General features: G+C 36.5%; 2 protein-coding genes and 1 non-coding gene across 8 annotated transcripts; all 3 read left to right on the top strand.

The window, feature by feature from the left end:
* The first annotated feature begins 331 nt into the window (after positions 1 to 331).
* On the top strand, positions 332 to 15107 carry qpctlb (glutaminyl-peptide cyclotransferase-like b). Of its 5 annotated transcripts, XM_046868710.1 has the most exons (10): positions 332 to 578; positions 1527 to 1623; positions 1767 to 1833; positions 7704 to 7851; positions 8316 to 8462; positions 8894 to 9187; positions 12940 to 13101; positions 13192 to 13291; positions 13865 to 13981; positions 14074 to 15107. In XM_046868710.1, the coding sequence occupies exons 4-10, from the start codon at positions 7723 to 7725 to the stop codon at positions 14217 to 14219; spliced, it is 1095 nt and encodes a 364-aa protein (XP_046724666.1). In that variant the 5' UTR covers positions 332 to 578; positions 1527 to 1623; positions 1767 to 1833; positions 7704 to 7722; the 3' UTR covers positions 14220 to 15107. The 5 variants fall into 5 exon arrangements, with proteins under 5 accessions (XP_046724666.1, XP_046724664.1, XP_046724669.1 ...); XM_046868708.1 differs by lacking the exon at positions 1767 to 1833 and having other exon boundaries at positions 7642 to 7851; XM_046868711.1 differs by lacking the exon at positions 1767 to 1833 and having other exon boundaries at positions 333 to 578.
* On the top strand, positions 3454 to 3527 carry trnak-cuu. Its single transcript has one exon. It is a non-coding gene; the product is annotated as a tRNA-Lys (tRNA).
* Positions 15108 to 18060: 2953 nt separating the features above from the next.
* On the top strand, positions 18061 to 20557 carry sdhaf1 (succinate dehydrogenase complex assembly factor 1). 2 transcript variants are annotated; one of them, XM_046868015.1, is made up of 2 exons: positions 18061 to 18253; positions 19866 to 20557. In XM_046868015.1, exon 2 carries the CDS (start codon positions 19875 to 19877, stop codon positions 20121 to 20123), a length of 249 nt encoding a protein of 82 aa, XP_046723971.1. In that variant the 5' UTR covers positions 18061 to 18253; positions 19866 to 19874; the 3' UTR covers positions 20124 to 20557. The 2 variants fall into 2 exon arrangements, with proteins under 2 accessions (XP_046723971.1, XP_046723970.1); XM_046868014.1 differs by having other exon boundaries at positions 18067 to 18253; positions 19841 to 20557.
* Positions 20558 to 22979: the final 2422 nt, after the last annotated feature.

Here is a 22979-nt window from a genome sequence, read left to right as displayed (position 1 = left end):
CAGTTCACTTTTATCTTATTGGTAGCAGCGTTGCCGTGCTGTTACTAAGCGGAACATGGCTTACAGTTTTAACGATTTGTTGGTAGTTAGTAATTCCAAAAACAACAGAAAAACTGAATTTTTACTTTATTCTGCTTATTATTATGTCATTAAAAAAATGATAAAAAATTCTATCTATCTATCTATATCTATCTATCTATCATTATATACACACACACACACACACACACACACACAATGTGTGAGTGGCGTTCTTCTATTCTATTCGTATGCTATTAATTTTCTCTATTGACTCAATGAATCATTTGGATGCAGTGCAGTCAGTAGACTCAGTAGACTCCGATTCCGATTCTCCGGCACGTCTCTGTCACAGTGTGAGCACAGAGCTACGCGCGTGCTGGTCTTGTCCGGAAGAAACACTATGCGAATGGCATACGCGAATACGAACTGTTAAATAAAATGCATTGTGGGATGACGGGGACGATGCAATTTAGCGTCCTTTCCAAAAACTAGGTGACTGCATCAAGGTTGAGCATCGCGTGCTGTTTTTATTCCAGCAAACTGGCACTGCAGATACAGTAAGTGTTTTGCTCAATACTGTGTACTGTATTCTGGGTTCATATGTAGCGCAGTATTTTTTGTTGTATCAGTTGTATGTCTGTTGCTTTTAACAAGTAGTCATAGATTTAGACACAAAAAGTTCATTATAATTATGTGTTAACATCATTTGCATATCGATTACTCTGTGCAGTGGAGTTCAGTCTTTATAATGTTTGTTCTATTTTGTATATATATATATATATATATATATATATATATATATATATATATATGTGTGTGTGTGTGTGTGTGTGTGTGTGTGTGTGTGTGCGTGTGTGTGCGTGCGTGTGTGTGTGTGTGTGTGTAGCCTGTTATCTGTACTTATTTATACACAATTTGTTGTTTGTCATAATGTCACATTCAGTTTTTTTGGTATTGTATTATGCTGACTGCAGCACTGTGATTCTGGTGGAATTATATTTCCATTAGGAATATTACTGATTATGATGAGAGGATGACAATGAATCCCCACCCACTCCCAAACTAACAAACAAACTAACCATTAGTCAGTATTCAATTTAAACAAATGTAATTAATAATTTGGTTTACTTAGTCCAGACACAACGTGGAGGTGATCGCCAACGTTGTTGTATCTAAACATCCCTTTATAGCAGTGTGGCAAAGTAGGTTTTAAACCCTAACCCTAACCCATCAGAATGTAGGAGAACAGTATTGCAATTTATCAGATTAGCATCGCAAACCCATTTCTGAGGCGCTGCAACACAAACAAACAAATAATATAGGAAAAAATGAATGAGGAAATGGCGAATGAAGAGAACTTCAAATTGTGCTGTTTCATCTCAGAAATGACCAACCTACATAAATTCACACTAATCTCAGAAATCAGAAAAGAACCCAGAGGAACATCTAATGAAATTCAGTCCTTCCTCACCTCATATGCTTAACATTCATTATTCCACTTTTAGAAAGATTCTGAATGAAAATATCTGGTCCATGACCTGAAGTTGAAGCAGAAGAACATATCCTCTGAATTACTCAAAATTTAAACAAGAAATCATTAAGGTAAGAGTCCTGACTTGAACCCCATTTAGATGTTGTGCTTAAAAATAAGTTGAATATTACATTTATATTAATTAAAGCAATTCTGCATATTTTTGGATGCAAAATGACTTTCATCAATGTGAAACACTGATTTCTAATTACAGGAAGTGTATAGTTGCTGTAGGCAAAGCCAATGATGAAGTTTACGGTGGCAGTTACTTTTTGACATGGGTGAAGTACTTTTATCCAATCAATACAATAGCAATTTAAAAACTGTATTTATATTTCATATATTCCTTGTCTTCCTTCGTATTTTGTACAAGGAATGGAAAACAAGTGTGGTAAATATGCAAAAATTCAAATAAAAAAACTTTTTCACATACAAAGCTAATTTTGCTAACAAAAAACTAAACAAAAAAACAATTATACTACTTAATCTATATGTCTAAATCACCAAAAACCATTTGAACATACAAGTTTATAAAATAAAATAAAATAAAATTCATTTTTATTTGTATAGCGCTTTTAACAATGAACATTGTCTCAAAACAGATTTACACAGAAAATGTGGTGAATAAAATTTAATATGTTCTTTATAAGTGAGTTTGTCCCTGATGAGCGAGCCGGTGGCGACTGTGGCAAGATGGCATCCCCGAGATGGCATAGGGAAGAAATCTTGAGAGGAGCCAGACTCAAGAGGGAACCCATCCTCATCAGGGTTGCACAGTACAGTGAAGATGATCAGAAGCGAAAAGAAGTCCTGAGTCAATGTAGCAGACTGTTGACATTAACTACAGTCCAATCCATCCTGCACAGAGTGGCCTCCAATCGAAGAGAACACTATCCAGAGGCAGGCCTGGACAAAGTGGAAAGATCCACGAAGGGGGGAGGGGCAGGAACAGTGGTCACTGGAACCTCAGGAGCATGTTTAACTCGACTATGAGAGAGAGAAAGAGAGAGAAAGAGAGAGAGAGAGAGAGAGAGAGAGAGAGAGAGAGAGAGAGAGAGAGAAGAGGGGTGACAGGAGGAGAAGGATATGGATTATTATGTTTCTTTATTGTTGTATGAAAGTAATGTCACTGTGCGGTTTGGACTCCGGCAAGACTCGCTATGGCAGCTTAGCTAAAAGGGAGAACCAGAAGGACACACCGACATGAGGGATCTCTGGGATAAGAGACAACCCACCACACCACCGTCAACAAACCTGAGTGAACGTGTGAAAGTGAGGGGACGACAGCATACAAATATCCCAGTTCACCAAACACTCTATATCCATTTTCCCTCCAGATCTGCAACTTTACCTAAGAAAAAAAATCTACTGATAGAAGACTTGACTAAATAAATACGTTTTTAACCTCGACTTGAACACCGATTGGAAGGCTGTTCTATAACTGTGGGGCTTTATAAGAGAAAGATCTGCCACCTGCTGTAGTCTTCATTATTTGAGGTACCAACAAATAGCCTGCACCAGTGGCGTAGCCATTATTTCAAAAGTGGGGGGACGAAAATGTCTAGTGTTACCTGTTTATTTTTTTCAGTTAACCTTGTGTAATTGACAGGTTTTATTTTGAATCATATTTTTTATTGCTTTATATGCTTTATGATTATATATGATTATAAAACAGAAAGAAAGAAAGAAATACAACAGCTTGCTACTGGGACAGTACCCTTAAAAGGACATCTTTGTACCTTATTTACCACAAAAAAATTATAGTTGTACATTAAGGTAGACATTAGTACTCTAAGGTAGTAATGTGTACCTTTTTGAGTATAAAGTACAAATATGTCCTTATAATGGTACTAAGAGTATATTGTTTACATATTTCAAATTGTATGTTGTGTATACATGGGTCCCCTGGTGGTCTAGTGGTCTAAGATGCAGCGCTCTTACCGCTGCGACCCGGGTTCGATTCCCGGTCAGGGAACCATCCCCAGCCACTTTCAGTGCCGGTCCCAAGCCCGGATAAATTGGGGAGGGTTGCGTTAGGAAGGGCATCCAGCGTAAAACATGTGCCAAATCAAAACATGCGGAGGATCCGCTGTGGCGACCCCTAATGGGAGGAGCCGAAAGAAATACATACATGTTGTGTATACATGGCACACAGTAATGGATACGTGCACATTCAAATAATACTTTCTTTTTGTTCTGTTCTACAGTCCATGTTTCAGGAATATTTAAATTCCAAAACAAATTCAAAACAAACTATTGAAAGAAAATATGTATTGAACTCAACTGACAAACATGTCAAGACCCTATATCAATTATACAATGAGATGAAATAAACATTTAGTGTCACTTCTTTTAAGCTTCCTGGCTGGTTTGTTTAAAAGTAGTAGCTTTTTACACAGTGTTAAAGCTAACATATAAAAAGTTTGTCCAAGCAGCTATTTTTCCTTATAATCCTTTAAATCCTTTAAAACTTGCGAATTATTCAACAAGAGCAACAGGCAGAGTTACTAAACATTGTGCAACACAATTCGGATACCATATGCCAACTTACACTGCTTGACTTTTTTGTAAAAAAAAAGGAGTGAAGCGTTTTTTGCCGCTTTGAGCTCATTGCAACCAAATGTTGGATCGCGCGCAGAACCGCGGATGCGACTCGAGCTACAGTACTAGGGCGTGTGATGATGACGTGACAAGTGAGTGACTGATTGCCATGTATACGTTAACATCATGTGTAGACTATCTTGTCTCTTTGAATTTTAAATCACTCTGCATTTATATACATTGCTCCATTAAAACCTCAACATGTTGTGAACACACACTCTCCACTAAAAAAGTAAGGGGGGACGAATTTACTTTTTATAAAAAGTGCGTGGGACATATCCCCCGCATCCCCCGTGTAAAACCCCTGGCCTACACCTTTTGATCTAAGTACGCATGGAGGATCATACTGGTACAGAAGTTCACTCAGATACTGCGGTGCGAGACCGTTAAGTGCTTTATACGTCAAGTCAAGTCAAGTCAAGTCAAGTCAAGTCAAGTCAAGTCAAGTTTATTTGTATAGTGCTTTTCACAACAGACATTGTCTCAAAGCAGCTTTACAGAAATCAACAGTCAAGGTGAATGGTGTGCATTTATCCCTGATGAGCAAGCCATGGCGACTGTGGCAAGGAAAAACTCCCTTAGATGTAATGAGGAAGAAACCTTGAGAGGAACCAGACTCAAAAGGGGAACCCATCCTCATTTGGGTGACATCAAGAGTTTGATCATAAATCTTTTAACAATACAGAACAACATCAGTAGTAGTATTTTATAATTAATGCGAGATTTGATTGGGAGCAGTGTAGACTGATTAAAACAGGAGTGATTTGGTCATATTTTCTAGATCTAGTGAGGACTCTTGCTGCTGCATTCTGAACTAACTGAAGCTTATTTATGCACTTACTCGAACATCCAGACAGTAACGCGTTACAGTAGTCTAATCTAGATGTAACAAAAGCATGAACTAGTTTTTCTGCATCCTGTAACAACATTATATTTAAGGTGAAAAAAGGCTATCCTGGTAATATTATTCACGTGAGCCTCAAAGGAAAGACTAGGGTCAATAATAACACCAAGGTCTTTGACAGTTGTACACGCAGAAACAGAAACACCATCCAGAGATGCTACGTAATCGGAAAGGTTGCTTCTAGCTGCATGTGGTCCTAGTAAAAGTACTTCCGTCTTATTTGAGTTGAGGAGAAGAAAGTTGTTAAGCATCCACTCTTTAATGTCCTTTACACACTCCTCAACATTGTTAAGCTGATCTCTCTCATCTGGCTTTGCTGAAATATACAGCTGTGTATCATCAGCATAGCAATGAAAGCGAATACCATGTTTATGTATAATTTCCCCCAGAGGCAGCATATATATAGAGAAAAGCAGTGGGCCTAAGACAGATCCTTGCAGAACACCAAACTTTACCTCAGAGAGTGTGGAGAACTCACCATTTACATCAACAAATTGATTACGATCAGTCAAATCAGTCAAGACCTAAGCCGAATAAGAGCTGTTCCCTTTATTCCAACAACGTTCTCAAGTCTAGCAAAAGTTGCAACTAAGGTCGAGCACTAGGCCGAGCAGAACAAGTAAAGAGACAAAACCCTGATCAGAAGGCAATAACAGGTCATTTACCGCCTTAACTAGCGCCGTCTCTGTGCTATGATGAGGCCGAAATCCTGACTGATACATTTCAAAAATGTTATTCATAAGCAGATGTGAGCATAACTGCTGTGCAGTTCTAAAATTTTGGATATAAAGGGGAGATTTGATATTGGCCTGTAGTTGGACAGCTGACATGGGTCAAGGTCGGGTTTCTTAATTAGGGGGTTGATAACTGCCAGTTTGAAGGATTTAGGTACATATGCAGTGCTAATAGAAGAGCTTATTATTTTTAAAACAGGTTTACTTACCTCTGGAATGATCTGTTTGAAGAAACTTGTAGGCAAGGGATCGAGAATGCAGGTTGATGATTTTGATGAGGAAATTAATGAAATTAAGTCATTCTCATGAATAGGAGTGAAGCTTTGTAATTGATTTTTATAATTACACTGCTGTCTACAGGGTTACTTGTGAAATAATTTGGATTTATAGTAATCATCTGGATTTCTTGAAGTTCATGAAATTATTACTACCTACTGATGGTGTGCGTGTTAGTGCAGTGCTTTTATTTCCTGTTAATTTTGCTACCGTGCTGAATGAAAATCTAGGATTATGCTTGTTAATTTCTATGAGGGTGGAGAAATATGCTGATCTAGCAGCACTAAGAGATTTTCTATAATTTAGGAGGCTCTCCTTCCATGCTATTTGAAATACTGTTAATTTAGTTTGACGCCATTTACGTTCTAATTTCCGAGTGGTCTGTTTTAAGGTGCGCATATGATCATTATACCTCTGTGATCCTTTTTTCTCCCTGATCATTTTGGTCTTAAGTGGACATCATCTAGAGCAGGGGTCACCAACCTTTTTGATACTGAGGGCTACTTCTTGGGTACCGATTAATGTGAAGGACTACCAGTTTGATACGCACAGTTTTCAGTTTGCTCAATTTTGTGAAGACACTGATCATGTTAATGACTTCTCACAATATTTATCAACAATGATTTAACAAAGTAGGAAACAGCTATTTTTAGAAAAGGCCAGCAGGCTACTCATGTGGTCCTTGCGGGCTACCTGGTTGGTGACCCCTGATCTAGAGTGTAACAGAACGTTGATTCTAGGTATTCAGTGGCCCAGTCGAGCTCTGCAGGGTCAGACGGGGATCTATTTAATATCGTAATTTCTGGAAGATTATTCATAAAAACGTACTGCTGTAGCTGACGTGAAAGTACGCTTAACGTTACGAGGTACTAATGCAATGACTGAGGCAGATTTTAAAAGAGATGAGATAATGGTCTGAAATAGCTTCAGACTGTGGAATTATGGCTACATTTTTTATTTTTAATCCAAATGTTAACAACAAATCAAGAGTGTGTCCACCACTATGGGTGGGTCCTATAACATTCTGATTAATTCCAACTGAATCTAGAAACTTACACAACTGCTGCTCTTAAGGAGTCTTCCTGATTATCAAAATGAATATTAAAGTTACCAACAATTAATGCTTTGTCTAAAGAAGTAGCTAAATTTGTGATGCCAGTTTGAAGGATTTAGGTACATAACCAGTGCTAATAGAAGAGTTTATTATTTTTAAAACAGGTTTACTTACCTCTGGAATGATCTGTTTGAAGAAACTTGTAGCAAATTCTATGAGAAAATCAGAGTAGGGCCCTGGGGGTCTAAAACTGTATGACATTTTAACGGTTTGAAATCACAGTTTCAGAAATCACATGGTCATTTAGATTTATGCAGAATAATAAAATGGTAGTTACATACTGTCTATAAGGAGCTTGTTCATTATTTGGTTAATACTGAAGAAGAAGCTAAATTAAGATTTAACTTGGATTGGCTTATCTACTAAATTTACATCATATATTTTGCAGAGGAAAACTGTGGAAACTGGCTATTTCAACGATCTTTGTGTATGTTGATCGATTTTATTACTTGCTGCACAGTTCAAGATGAAGCACAGAAGGTCCAAGGCCACTCAGCTGAGCTGTGTTTTTGGCTTGTGTAGGCAGCCACCTATTTGCCGAATGAGAATGCTGCTACTCTGCTTGTGCTTGCTGCTGGCAGTGACTCTGAGTCTGGGATTAATGCTGTCTGACCACGATGCAAGATCAGAAGATTTATCAGTGAGAGTTCCAGACCTTAAAAATGATAAAGTGGGTAACCTACACCACTCTCAGTTTCATGATAACATCTGAAATTATGGACAAGTCATTGGCATCCATATCTGTCACTGTATCTGCCAGTAAGATTATTCTGTGTAGATTTTTGGAGCTATATTTATTTAACATATTTTCATTTAAAGCCATGGCTAACACTACTAGCGAAAGTAGGTAAAATATTTTTATTAAAGTTAAATTATTAAATGCTATTTATATTTGATTATTTTTCTTTACATTTAAAGGATTTTAGGATTTGTATTTAACATGAGCTAACCTGAAAGTATTAATTTCATTTATATTTATTTCTTATTTTTATGTTATGCAGCATAAGATATTAATGACTGTAAAGCTGTTTTAGAGATATTTAAACTATAACATTTGAATTCTAAATAATTGTGCTATCAAGACCTCACATGTACATATATAACATGTCAATGTCTATCCCACAATTTCTTTAGCTGACCCACAGGCCAAGTAAGCCCACCTCTGCCCAGGTAAAGCGGCTTGTCTCTGAGGTGAAATGGGCTCGGCTGTGGTATGCCCATCTCAAGCCTATCCTCGTAGAGCGGCACCCAGGCTCTCATGGTAGTCGTACTGTTCAAAGGGTAAAGTAATGATTAAACTGAGTTTTCAAAATATCTTAAAACAAGGAACCCTTTAGAAAACATGCCAGCAGTTACTATAGACAATTATTTCAACACACATTTTCCTAAATTGCGAAAATAAATTCAAATATATGTTTGAGCTACATAATATATCTGTGGGCAGTTGTTGGGAAGTAAATAAACATTATTAGAAAATTATTTCATTGATTCTTCTTCAAAGGCATTTCCATGATGTTTTAAGAATGTGATGTTTCAGATAGAATAATGTGTTTTGAGTGACCAGGTTTTAGTTATTTTCTCAGGATTAGAAAATGTGCCATGATTCATTTCTGTGATAATCAGGCATACACTATAGACATGGGGTACAGAGATTCATTCTTTTTTCTTTTATATGGTTGCTTCAATAAATTTTCTTTTCTGTTTAAACACAGCATGTTTATTCTGTGCTGGACTCTCTAACTGCGGGGTGGTCAGTGCAGATTGATTCCTTCAACTCTGTAACCCCACTTGGCCCAATCAACTTCTCCAACATCTTGGCAGTGTTGGATCCCATGGCTCCACGCCGCCTGCTATTAGCTTGTCATTATGACACAAAGAATATGCCTTTAGGGCATCAGGAGCCAAAGCAAGTGTTTCTGGGGGCAAGTGACTCAGCTGTTCCTTGTGCTATGATGCTAGAGCTTGCCACTGCACTGGACAGCCATCTAAAAATGCTCAAACAGCAGGTACATTTTATTTGCCCTTTCTGTTTGTGATGATATAATACTGTATTTCTGTCTTAAATCCCCCCAGGCATGAACATTTTAGTGATACAACTGGAATGTAATTTACTGGGAGTGTATGCATTCCAAATTGTCCAGCCTTGCACACAGTGTTATGGGCACCAAAAATGCTGATCAGAAAAACACACCCTCTATACAGTGGTGTGAAAAAGTGATTTATTTTATTTTATTTTTTTGCATGTTTGTGACACTTTAATGTTTCAGATCATCAAACTAATTTAAATATTAGTAAAAGACAACAAGTAAATACAACATGCAGTTTTTAAATGAAAATTTTTGTTATTGAGGGAAAACAAAATCCAAAACTACATGGCCCTGTGTGAAAAAGTGTTTGCCCCCTGTTAAAACTGTTAAAACAATTTCTCACTTTTTCTCAAATTTTCAATTTCTCTAGCCACACCCAGGCCTGATTACTGCCACACCTGTTTGCAATCAAGAAATCTCTGAAATAGGACCTGCCTGACAAAGTGAAGTAGACCAAAAGATCCTCAAAAGTTAGATATCATGCCGAGATCCACGGAAATTCAGAAACAAACGAAAATCTATCAGTGTGAAAAAGGTTATAAAGCTATTTCTAAAGCTTTTGGACTCCAGCGAACCACAGTGAGAGCCATTATTCAGAAATGGTAAAAACATGGAACAGTGGAGAACCTTTCCAGGAGTGGCCTGCCAAAATTACCCTAAGAGCACAGCAACAACTCATCCAAGAGGTCACAAAAGACCCCACAACAACATCCAAAGAACTGCAGGCCTCACTTACCTCAGTTAAGGTCAGTGTTTATGACTAAACCATAAGAAAGAGACTGGGCAAAAATAGTGTTCCTAGATGAAAATCACTGCTGAACAAAAAGAACATAAAGCCTCGTCTCTGTGGACTGATGAGAACTTTTTGGAAGGCGTGTGTCTTATTACGTCTGGCATAAAAGTAACACCGCATTTTAGAAAAAGAACATCATACCAACAGTAAAATATTGTGGTGGTAGTGTGATGGTCTGGGGCTGTTTTGCTGCTTTAGGACCTTGAATACTTAATGTGATAAATGGAACAATTAATTCTGTTGTTTAAGAAAAAAATCCTGAAAGAGAATGTCCAGCCATCTGTTCGTGACCTCAAGCTGAAGCGAACTTGGGTTCTGCAGCAGGACAATAATCCAAAACATACCAGCAAGTCCACCTCTGAATGGCTGAAGAAAAACAAAATGAAGACTTTGGAGTGGCCTAGTCAAAGTCCTGACCGGAATCCTATTGAGATGCTGTGGCATGACCTTAAAAAGGCGGTTTATGCTCGAAAACCCTCCAATGTGGCTGATTTTTGACAACAATTCTGCATAGATGAGTGGACCAAAATTCCTCCACAGCACTATAACAGACTCAGTGCAAGTTAGCGCAAACGCTTGACTGCAGTTGTTGCTGCTAAGGGTGGCCCAACCAGTTATTAGGTTTAGGGGACAAACACTTTTTCACACAGGGCCATGTAGTTTTGGAATTTGTAACACCCTTAATTATAAAAACCTTCATTTAAAAAAATGCATGTTGTGTTCACTTGTTTTATCTTTTACTATTATTTAAATTAGTTTAATGATCAGAAACATTCAAGTGTGACAAAAAAAACAAGAAATTTTTAACCAAAAAATTCTCACAGCACTGTAGATCATTAAATGTAAAAGAAAATGTATACAGTCTTCCCCCTTATAATTCATAATTTGGAACTCGCGGCTCGGAAATTTTGTGGGTTCTCATTTGGAACCTAACTAACAGCAAGTTGCGGATTATCTTAAAATTTGTGGGAATCCTGTAGGAACATTAGGAATAACATTTTACACTATGTTTTCACTAACAAATTCTATTAAAAAAAAATATATAAGAGCATCATAATGACAAAAAAAGCTATATAAAATATAAAACCAGAATAGCTGAGCATTAGTTATGGATAAAAGTTAAAAAAAAAAAAAGTTAACCAGGTAAGGAGGGCTTTAGTCATAGAAGCAACCAAGAGGCCTTACATACTACCACCACCATGCTTTACTTCACACTGCTCAGCATGATACTAGCACCATCATGCTTTACTATGTTTAAAAAGTGATTAGCAGTGTTATCTTTCGTCTCAATATTTTGCCCAGATTTAGGACCTATTGTTTCTGTAAAATCCCAAATCCTGAATTTTCGTTTCAGATTGGAACACTACAAAATGTTCAAATGTGCCAAGAGGGTTTAGGGGGGTGTTGTTTGGGTGTGCAGTTTATCTTATGTGCATTTCCTTCACCCCTATGTTCTTATTCTGTTCCAAGGATGATGTAATTTCCAACACAAGACAACACTGGCACAGCATTTCATAGCAAGCTGGTTGAGGTTTTTTTTTTTTTTAAGTTGATTTAACAAGCACTAGGTAAAGATTTCTTGGACATCAGTGCAGAGTTTATTGAATTATCTTGCTGTCATATCTAACGTAACTGGCTATTATGGTTAGCTCCTTCTCTCTGTAGTTAATATTATATAGATACAAATTAAAAATAAGTCTGTCATACTTTTGTAACGGCCAGGCTTTGCTTTTTACTTCCATGTAATCTTTATTGATGATAATTGTTAACAAGGTGATTTCTTTTTTATATTGATGGCAGAATCTCTTTACACTGGGTTGATGTACACTGTAGATGTCATATTACATGTCACAGAAGTGAGAGGGAAATGAATGAGATGTTATATTTTTAGCATCTTCTCAGTGGAATTGAATTTCTGTACATGATAAGGTTGTGTTGGGGTCATTCAGATGAATAATTGATACTATTCTCTGAAACACAAGGACAAACAAATCACCTTAATCCACTATTTTTTTCAAAAAAATGTTCTCTTTTTTCAAAAACATAAATCCACTTTTTTCCCCCTGAAGAATAATAACTACATAGCTGCATGAACTGTACATCATGGGACACAGGAAAAGTGTTCAGGACAGAGGAGTTTACACATGAAGACATGGTTTGCCAAGTTGGAGTAGAATAACTGGAGTGATCTGCACAGTAGCCTGTTATCAAATACTAAATATTTCTAGGATAAATTGGAATAATGGCTGCTCACCAGTCTCTCACCAGACCTGATATTAATACACATAGTCTTGTGCTCCAGGCAGATGAATGTTCCAAACTGTTCCAATGCTGTTTCTGTATTTATGGTTGAGACCATATAGGTTTTTAAATATTTGCACCATATAGGTGTTAACAGATTTTAAAATGTCTTGAGGAGATCCAAACATTATTACATACTGTAAAAAAAAAAAAAAAAGAAAAAAAAAGAAACCTACAATTATAAAACCTTAGTAGTATTTTCTACTTTAGCGCCACAATACCTTACTTTTAAGTCAAGTCGCGTTTATTTCTATAGCGCTTTTCACAGCAAACATTGTCTCAAAGCAGCTTTACAGAATTTTAACAGTTAAGGTGAACAATGTGTATTTATCCCTGATGAGCAGCCATGGCGACTGTGGCAAGGAAAAACTCCCTTCGATGTTATGAGGAAGAAACCTTGAGAGGAACCAGACTCAAAAGGGGAACCCATCCTCATTTCTGTGATATCAAGAGTGTGATCATTTGATCACTTTTAAATGCATATATGTTCATTCACACTAAATCGTCAGTATGTTGTCTTAGATTGTAACATGTAAATAGTAAATAGATTTGAACAGTGTGTCTGCTCTTTATGAAGATGTCTCAGGTGACACTGCAGTTGGTCTTCTTTGATGGGGCAGAAGCATTTGAGGAGTGGTCTACCACAGACTCTCTGTATGGTTCCCGGCACCTCGTTGAACACATGTCTAGTGTTCCACATCCTCCAGGCTCTGAACACACAACTCTGCTGCATGCCGTGGTAGGAATGTGGTTTTTTTTTTCTTCAATATATATTGTTTCACTGTAATCAGCTATTCTGATAACAACAAGAAATTATTGCACTTATCAGGATCTCTTCATTCTCTTGGCTCTGATTGGTGCCCGAAGTCCAACATTTGTGAATCATTTTGAGAACAGTGCTCGCTGGTTTGATCGACTTGTATTGGCAGGTAAATGGTTTTAAATTCAAGCAAAGTTTTAGTGTTTTGACTTGGCCCACTGAATTAAAGCTGTTAAATATCTGTAATAAGATAAATACGGGTCAAATTTTTGATGTTTACTACTAGTAGAGCTGTATAATTGCGAATAATATTAATGTTATTGAATAAATAGCTGTTGATTTGAAATCCACGATTACACAGTTTAAATAAAAAAAGCATGTGTATTAATAATAATAAAATAAATTAAATACATGCACTTAATATAACACATTTAAATGTAATCTTATCGCGTCACTTAGATTATGGGCAGGCGAAATTCTACATCAAACAATAAAAACCTTATATAAAACAATTGATGAAAATTAACTGATATTTTTATAGTTTTTTTGTAAAATTTTACATGGCAAATTTAAAAGACAGTTTTTCCTTTTTTTCAACAGATAGGTCTGCTATTTACTTCTTATGTGGTTCTTTGCCTCTACAGTACGTTGTGCACAGTGTGTGACGCACACCTGGCCTTGCTTTATCCCTCATTTATCATCATAATTGTTATATTTTTATGTATCTCTGATTCTGTCTAAGAAAAGAGACTCCATAATCTGGGCTTGCTGTCTTCTCACCCCAGCGGGCAGGTGTACTTCAGAAAGGATTTAACTGTGGCACCGGTAGATGATGACCATATACCTTTCCTTCAGCAAGGTAAGAATGGGAAGTTTAGCCTATTTAATTTAGCTCGTTCCTATTTCTAAAAATACTGAAAATGTCCACGTTTCTTGTTTGGCTTATTGCAGGGGTTCCAGTTCTACATATAATTGCTACACCATTCCCATCATATCGACATACAGTGGAAGACGGTGCTGACAAGGTTGATGGCCATACAGTGGAGAATCTTACCAAAGTTCTGGTGGTCTTTTTAGCAGAATATCTCGGATTGTAGATGATAAGTACACTGTGTACCTTTGTAATCTTCTCACATACCTCTATGCTAAATATGTAAAGCTGCCTTATTGGTCAGTTTAAATCTAAAATACAGTATGACTGGGACTGTGCTATACTGCATTATACTAAATAATATACACAATAAGCTCAAGCTACCTTTCAATAGCCTTAGATTGTACGAAAGGAGCAGAGCATTAGCATTAGCATTTCTGTAAAGTTTACACTGCTTCTATAAAGAATGCTAATAATAATAAATATTTCTGCAGTTCTGTATCAATATATACACACCCTGTAATGTCTGAACAAAACTTAAGATCTAGATTATTTACATGCACTTAAATAATGCAGTGGAATACTGTCATATTATGACAAGAAAAAGAACAGGAATCCTTCTGTATAAAATAGGCCTGCCTTTCAGGATACGTTCTCCTCATTAGCATAATGTTGCTGTTACAGGCCTTTTAAAGGTCCAGGATTTGCACTGATGCACTTCTCGCAGTTGTAGATGTAAGCACGCAGGATGGCAAAAAATACTCTTCTATGTATTTTCTAAATGAATGAAAACTACTTTTAGCTTTTTTTAAATTATGATATATTATTATGATGTTTCGACACTTTCACAAAAAGTGAAACTCATATAATATATAGAGTCATCACACACGTGTTTATTTATTTTAATTTTGGTGATTATGGCTTACAGCTAATGAAAACCCAAAAGAGTATCTCAGAAAATTAGAATCTTGTGAAACCAGAGACAGTGTCATAGTTGACTTACCTGGGCAAAGGACAAAAAGGACTGGACTGTTGCTCAGTGGGACAAAGTTGTCTTTTCAGATGAAAGAAAATTTTGCATTTAATTTAGAAATCAATGTCCCAGAGTCTGGAAGAACAGAGAAGAGAGGCACAGAATCCAAGTTGCTTGAGGTCCAGTGTAAAGTTTACACAGTCAGTGGTGGTTTGGGGAGATGTCAACTGCTGGTGTTGGTCCACTATGTTTTATCAGGTCCACGGACAGCACAGCCGTCTACCAGGAAGTTTTAGACCGTGTCATGCTTACCAGCTTTATGGAAATGCTAATTTAAATTTACAACAGGACTGCCCACACAGCCAAAAGTACTAACACCTGGTTTAAGGACCATGGTATTCATGTGCTTGATTGGCCAGCAAGCTAACCCGATCTAAACCCCATTGAGAGTCCATGGGTTATTGTAAAGAGGAAGATATGAGACAATAGAACCAACAACATAGAAAAGCTGAAGGCTGCTTTCAGAGCAACCTGGTATTCCATAACACGTCAGCAGCATCAGAGACCGATTGCCTCCATGCCACGCCGCATTGCTGCAGTAATTCAGTATTGAGTTCTGTACATGTTCATTCTTTTCAGTAGTCCAACATTTCTGTGTTAAAAATCTATTCATTTTTAATATTTTAATATTCAAATTTTCTGAGATACTGAATTTTGGGTTTTCATTATCTGTAAGCCATAATCATCAAATTTAACAGAAAGAAACACTTGAAATATATCAGTCAGTGTGTGATGAATCCATATAATATACGAGTTTTACTTTTTGTAATGAATTACAAAAATAAATCAACTTTTTAATTATATTCTAATTTATTGAGATGCACCTGAATAATGTATAGATTACCTTCAGTGAAATGATCGTATTACGGAAAACTACAGCTTTACAGAATGTGGCATGATATAGATTAAATGAAATTTTTAAACAATTTTTTTGTTAAAAACGTTTGCATTTTGCTCTTAAATCAATAAGAGAATGGTTTTGCACAAAATAACAAATACACAAAATGCGTTTAACAAGCGTTTATATTAATGTCATGAGGCCATTAAAGGAATTTTGATAGCAATTTACTTAAAATGCACTTTTTGAAATGAATAATTTCTATAATTTCTTTCAAATCTATAATTTTGGTAACAGAATTGTATGTTCATATGACACACAATATTACAAAATGCAATGTCAGTTTAAAAAAAAGAGAGAGAGAACTTTCTTTTCTTTTTCCTGTGCTCTTCAGTGAATTTCCTGTGGTATCTTCCTAATATATTGTTGTGTTCGAGTGACAGGGGTCAGAATGCTGTTGTATACAAAAGTAAAAACAATTTACTTTTCCAAATATTACTTTTTTGCATTCAGAAATAAATGTATGTCAGAAGAAAAGAATATTGTCTATTTGACGTTTGTTTGTTTTTTAAGTAGAAAATGTTTAATTATTTTGAAGGAACCTTTGCTTTATTTCATTTCTTCAGATTTTGTGGGTTGTTTCAACACTTGCTTAGTGTTAATGTTTCAAGTGGTCTTAGATTCAAGACTCAGCACAAATTAACAAATAAACTCAGATCGAATTAAAGTGATTCACATATACTTCATTTGTGGTTAATTTTGTGGTCCACTTTATTTGAAAACAAAGTGGTTTCAACTATAGGCAAGAAAAACAACTTAAATGGCTTTTCTCTGGGTCATATGTCCCACATTAGGGTAAAGGTGTTTTTTACTTGTCACATGTGCATTACAGCACAGCGGAATTCTTTCTTTGCATATCCCATCGATGTTAAGAAGCTGGGGTCAGAGGGCAAGCCAAGGTCAGCCATTTTCTACACACCCCTGGACCACAGTGGGGTTTAGACTTGCTCAAGGGCCCAAGAGTGGCAGTTTTGCGATACTGGGGCTTGACCCTCTGACTTTCCGATCAGTAACCCAGAGACTTAACCACTGAGCTTCCACCTCCCCAGAGTTGAGGGAGTAGTGTTGGTAGCAACATGACAGATAAGCTAATAGAGCCACTGTGGCACTAGCAATTATGCTATGGAGCTTAATTTATTAGGAAGCAGTGATAATAGTGTTGTGTCAGTGACAAAAAAATTCTCTTTTAAAGTTTGTTAGTTTTATACTTAATAAAAATTGTTTTTTAATGCGAAATTGCCAAAAAAAAAAAAAAAAAGCCATGGTGGCAGAGAATACAATTTCCTGCTTTAGAGGCACTTGGAAACTGCAGGAAAAACTGACAAAAAAGAATCTGGCAGACCCAAAGAAATATCAGAAGCCAGAAAATCAGAAGACAAGTTTCTGAGAGTCAACAGCTTGCATTTAGGTGGCTCACAGGACAACCACTTTAAGTGTGGCTTAACACTGCTTGTAGTAATCGAGTCTTTATCAGTTTCAGATGTAAAGTGCAGACTTCAAGCTTTAGGTTTGACAGGTGGAGTGGCAGAAGAAAAGCCACTGCTAAGATGCCTGCAAGACCCTGCAGTACCCCCCAGCACAGATTGTAGTTGGTCAGGGGTTTATCCCACAGCAAGCTACTGACTGAAAACATACTTCCATTTTGTGGTACGACTAATTTAGATGGAAAGAACAAACTGGAAGTGCTGCCAGTATCCATGAAAGGGTTAAAAAGGCTATGTATACACGAAGGGGTTATGAATGGTTATGTATGCATATAAGTATGTACAAATTGTTTATTAATGGTAATTTATGCATATAAGGATGCATGAAGGGGTTATGAATAGTTATGTATGCATCTAAGTATGCATGAAGGTGTTTTGAATGGTTGTGTATGCATTTAAGTATGTATGAACAGGTTATAAATTGTAATGTATGCATATAAGTATGCATAAAATGGGTTATAAATGGTTATGTATGCATTTAAGTATGCATGGAGAGGTTATGGTTGGTAATGTATGCATTTAAGTATGCATGAAGGGTTTATGAATGGTTATGTATGCTTGAAAGTGTGCATGAAAGAGCTCAATGCTGCAGTAACAGTAATGACAGCGCCATTACAGCCAGAACACCAGAGGGCGCTGTTAGATAGAAATGTGATCCCGTTATTACTTCACAGCGACGAGCAAAAAAATGAAGGTCAAGCATGAATACAGTAGCATGTAGTCTGCTAGTTAGTTAGCATAGTTTTAATGAGTGAGTTGAGAGTTTGGGAATAAATATGAGTGATATCAGTCCTGATCGAGCTTTTGCAGTACCGAGCGCTCACTGACAGCAGCGAATCACTGAGGTGTGTGACTTTGATTTCCTCTGTTAGATAAATCAAAGTGCAGCTTATTCAGCATTATGAACGTGACATTTCTGTCATATTGTGTCTTACAGCCTAAATGGAGTTATACAGTTTAAATAGTTATTTAAATGTAAGATATTCGTATTACAGGCGGTGTTTTGATTGGTCAAAAGTGGTGGTGCATTTTCTAGAAAAGCAGCTCTGACTGTAATGCAGCTGCAAATCACATGCTTATATTAATGCTGTAGTTCTGATACATGATCGTTTCTGTTGGTGTAGGTGTCCTCAAAGAACCCTGAAATGATTCTCCCCGAGGGACAACTAACAATTATTTAATGGTTCTATCATTTCTATGGGTGTACTATTAAAAATAAAGAGACAGCTAGTACCTGAATGAGCACAAATCTCCACAAGCACAATCCATAATCTAATAAAACATCTTCACAGAAGATTGGAGGTAGGGCTGTGCGATAAATCGATTTTATCGATTAACTCGAATGTGTAGTTTACATCGATCTGTTTTAATAAAAATCGGTTTTCTCTTTAATGTCCGCCGACGCTCCCCTCTGGGCTTCCATAGTTCCGAACGAACTCAGCCCCGCCCCCCTCCCCCCGCGCGTTTGCCATAGAGATACACAAACAACATGGCAGCGAGCAGAGAAGAACTCGTTCCCAAGTAAAGTTAAGCAGCCGCACTTTGTTTAGTGTTGCGCGTCCAATCGTACACTTACGGTACGGGTGGTGGAAGCGACCAAAATACATGTAAAGACGCTTCAGAACGGCGTTTCCTTTAAGAAACAGAAAAATCAGATCATTTAAATCACCATATTCAAACAGTCATAAACAGTCATTTTAATGTGGAGTTTTTAAAAAAAAGTAAAGGCAAATTCACTCAAAGCATCACTGCATGTTTAACCATGTTCCACATTCAAACACTCATAAAACATTTTTCTTTATAGGTTTGCTCAATCTTTCAAATACTTCTTATTTACAGTGTCCCTGTCTATTACTCTCTTAAATTTGATCTCATTTTACTGTGGAGTTTTGGAGAAAAGTAAAGGCAAAATCACTCAAAAGCTCAGGTGCATTTTCAATCATGTTCCACATTTAAACACTCATAAAACATTTTTCTTTGTAGGTTTGCTCATTTTATGTTATGTTACGTTCTATTTTCACAATTTACAATGGCAGGGCCGACATCTTGTATTTTTGGCTTGTTGTTTCTGATTGCACTTTAACCCAAAGTGGGTTATAATCCCAGAAGGGTAAATAAACTTTATTTAATAAAGTAAAAAATGTTTTGTCATATGCAGATTGAGTTTAAGCAGGGGGGAAAAAATCAATATAAATCGCAAATCGGATTTTTTGTGAAAAAATCGGGGATTTTTTTTTTTTAGACTTTATCGCCCAGCCCTAGTAGACACCTGACCCTAAGAATCGTATGAGCTTTTTAAACATCTCGAACACTTGAATGTTTGAGGTCTAGGAATAGAAAAATAAATAAATACAAATTCAATAATAATCTTTGTACTTAATCCAATAACCTTATGCATGTATACATGCTGTCAACCTCTTTGCTTTTTATAGGTTTACGTCTTCATGCTCTCTCTAGATCTCCATCATGATGCGTCACAGTAAGCTTCAGAAGCAGGTGTTATCTCTCTACCGACAGTTCCTGCGTGCCGGACGGGACAAGCCAGGCTTTTTACCCAGAATACAGGAGGAATTTCGCACGAACGCTGCCATCCAAAAGACAGATGTGATGCATATAGAATATTTGTGTAGACGAGCCCAGAGACAGCTGGAGCAACTTCGAGATGTAAACACCAAACAACTTGGATTCTTCAGCACAGCCAAGAAGGACAGCTAATTCATATATACTGTATATATAATGGACATACAGGGTTTCTTGAGATGCCACTAAAACTGCACAATAACTGATCAATCTTTTAAATGAAAATGTGTTGGTAAGCAATCGTGTCACTTTATGCAGCATGAATCTGATGATTTATTCTTAGTGAGTGTTGGTGTGAGGAGCATTGAGTAATTATAAGTATAATAATTGACCTGCTCAACACTCAAACACACTCTGTTCACCAAAAAATAATTACCGGCATGGTCATGTTGTAGATTTTAGCTAAATAAAAGTTAGTGTTTTGCTACATATGAATACTGATAATTAATCATTAATTTTAGACATTCAGTGATGATGTGCTATGTGATTTATTTATTTTTTTGTATAGTATGCTTCGGTTGCATTCCTTTTAAAAAATAAAGGAGAAATGTGAAGTTGGAGGAAGAGAATGTTGACAGGAGAAATGGATCTATTGTGTGTCAGCTGAATGCTGACAGTGGGCCATTTAAAATGTGGGTATTAGTTGAGTGACACTAAACCTGCTTAATTCCGTGTGTAAATATAAATGGCATTTGGTAGACACGCTTATCCCGAACAAATTACAATTATTTCTTTTAAACAACTAAACAGTTAAGATTTTTAACAAGGGCACGACAGTGGCATCTTGATGATGCTGGCATTTAAACTCACAACCTTCCAATCAAATGTTCAACATCTTAAATACTGAGTGTCCAGTCCTCAACCACTGCATGACTGGTTCCACTATCTCTAGGGGTACAAGGGAATCATCTTTGTTCTGGCACTTAGGTAATGGAATGAAAGTCCTATTGATTTTTAACAGTTGATTCACTAACTGTCTTCAAATAATGTCTAAAAACCTTTCTCTTCCAGCAGTACTTAAAATAGCCAGTCCTATTTAAAACCAAACCAAAACAAACCTTGCTTTTCTAACTATAATTTTATAATACTGATGTTTTTAGTGGTTAAGTCTCTAGATGATATTCTTGGTCTTTGCCCTAATGAACCAGCATCAAAATGTCCTGAATTATAGAAAATTATAGAAGTTATAAATAAAATTATAGAAGTTTAGAAATGATAGAATCTTGAGATAGTGGGTATATCTGTAATTGGGACAAATAGAACTATAATAGATATTATAATAGGTTAGAACTGATCGGTGTGTAGTTGTACAGAAGCAATAAATCAATATGCACTGATCAATAAAAAAAAAAAAAAGCAATAAATATGCACTGATCATGTTAACCCATTAGGGGGCGCTGATGACTGAAAGAGGCCATTAAATATCCAACAGAATAAGCACTGTAAACAGGAAGTTAAACAAAACGAGTGTAAAACATACGTTATAAAGATAGTAAAACGTTGTATGATTATTTGTTCAGTTTTACTGTAAGTTTTTTAAATTATTAGATATCAATCTATTAACACAGGCAGACAAAAATGGCGGAGTCGGCAAAAACAAGCTCGAGCAGCGAGATGGGAGACGCGCAGTTAATTCAGCAGGTTAGTCCAATTCTAATAATGCTAACAATATAGACTATATCAAAACCATACAGTGTAATAAAACATTCAAATCCAATAAGTGATATAAATATATATTAAAATAAATCCATCAGTTTGCTTTATTTGAGGTTGAGGCCGAGAGAGGAACTTACTAATTGTTTTATACAAATGCTCATATTAGCTAAAATAATAATAAAGTGTGTAAAGTGAAGGAATAATTATTTATATATGTTCATTATAAATCAATGAAAATATTATAGTTATAGTATACTATATAGTATATAGTATAATACATATAGTTACAGACATTCTTATCTTCTTCTGGTTTCGGCTTCTCCCGTTAGGGGTCGCCAAAGTGCATCATCCGTCTCCATGCTATTCTGTCCTCTACATCTGCCTCTTTCAAACCAATTTAAGATAAGATATACCTTTATTCGTCCCACAGTGGGGAAATATCTTTGTTACAGCAGCAAAGAAAAAAATTAATAACTAAAATAAATGCAAATATATGAAAGAATAGACACTATAGTACTATATACTATAGTATACAAGTATATACACAACACAACACAGAAACATTTACAAACATTTCTATAAATTGTGTTATTCTGTTAGTATGAAAATGGCATGCTTTTGATAATACTGCTTTCTAAACTGTTAATCTGTGCCTTGTGTGTTAAATTCAGTTAGCTCTGCTTGGCTGGTTGAAAACTGACAGTGTGGAGTGCAAACAGTTCCTCACAGTGGTTACTGGCATGCAGGTGGTCCGAGAAGTCTTTAATAGATTAACAGGTCAAAGCAAAGTGGATGCTTACAGGGTGAGGTGTTTCTGTCAAACATGTTATTGATTGCAGTTTATATTATCTAAAAAAAGATGATCATTCATGTATTCAACTTTGCTTAGTGCTTGATCCTGGTCAGGTTTGTGATGTATTTTGAGCTCTGTCTAGAAAACACTAGAATACACACAACATGCACACATTCACACACTTGGTCATACCGTGGGAGGAACAAAGAGGAAATCCTTAGAGACCAGGGGAGAACATGTGAAACTCTACACAGATCTGAGCTTAGGAACGTATTCTGGATCGAGCTCAGAGGTGGCAGTGTTACACTCTGTATCTATATGGTTAAAGAAAGCATTACCGTATTTTTCGGACTATAAGCCGCTACTTTCTTCCCACGTTTTGAACCCCGTGGCTTATTTATGAATTTTCCTTGGTTTTTCCCGGTTTCACAAACTTCAAGCCAAAAAACTGAACCTCATAACATTAGACCAATGAAATTTCCAAACGGAAACGAAAAAACGCACCTCACCTGTGATCTGAGCTGCACGGCATCGGGAGAAAA

The sequence above is a fragment of the Silurus meridionalis genome, chromosome 15 (assembly GCF_014805685.1).
Source record: "Silurus meridionalis isolate SWU-2019-XX chromosome 15, ASM1480568v1, whole genome shotgun sequence".
Classification (NCBI taxonomy): domain Eukaryota; kingdom Metazoa; phylum Chordata; class Actinopteri; order Siluriformes; family Siluridae; genus Silurus; species Silurus meridionalis.
This window is presented reverse-complemented; position numbering and strand designations above follow the sequence as displayed.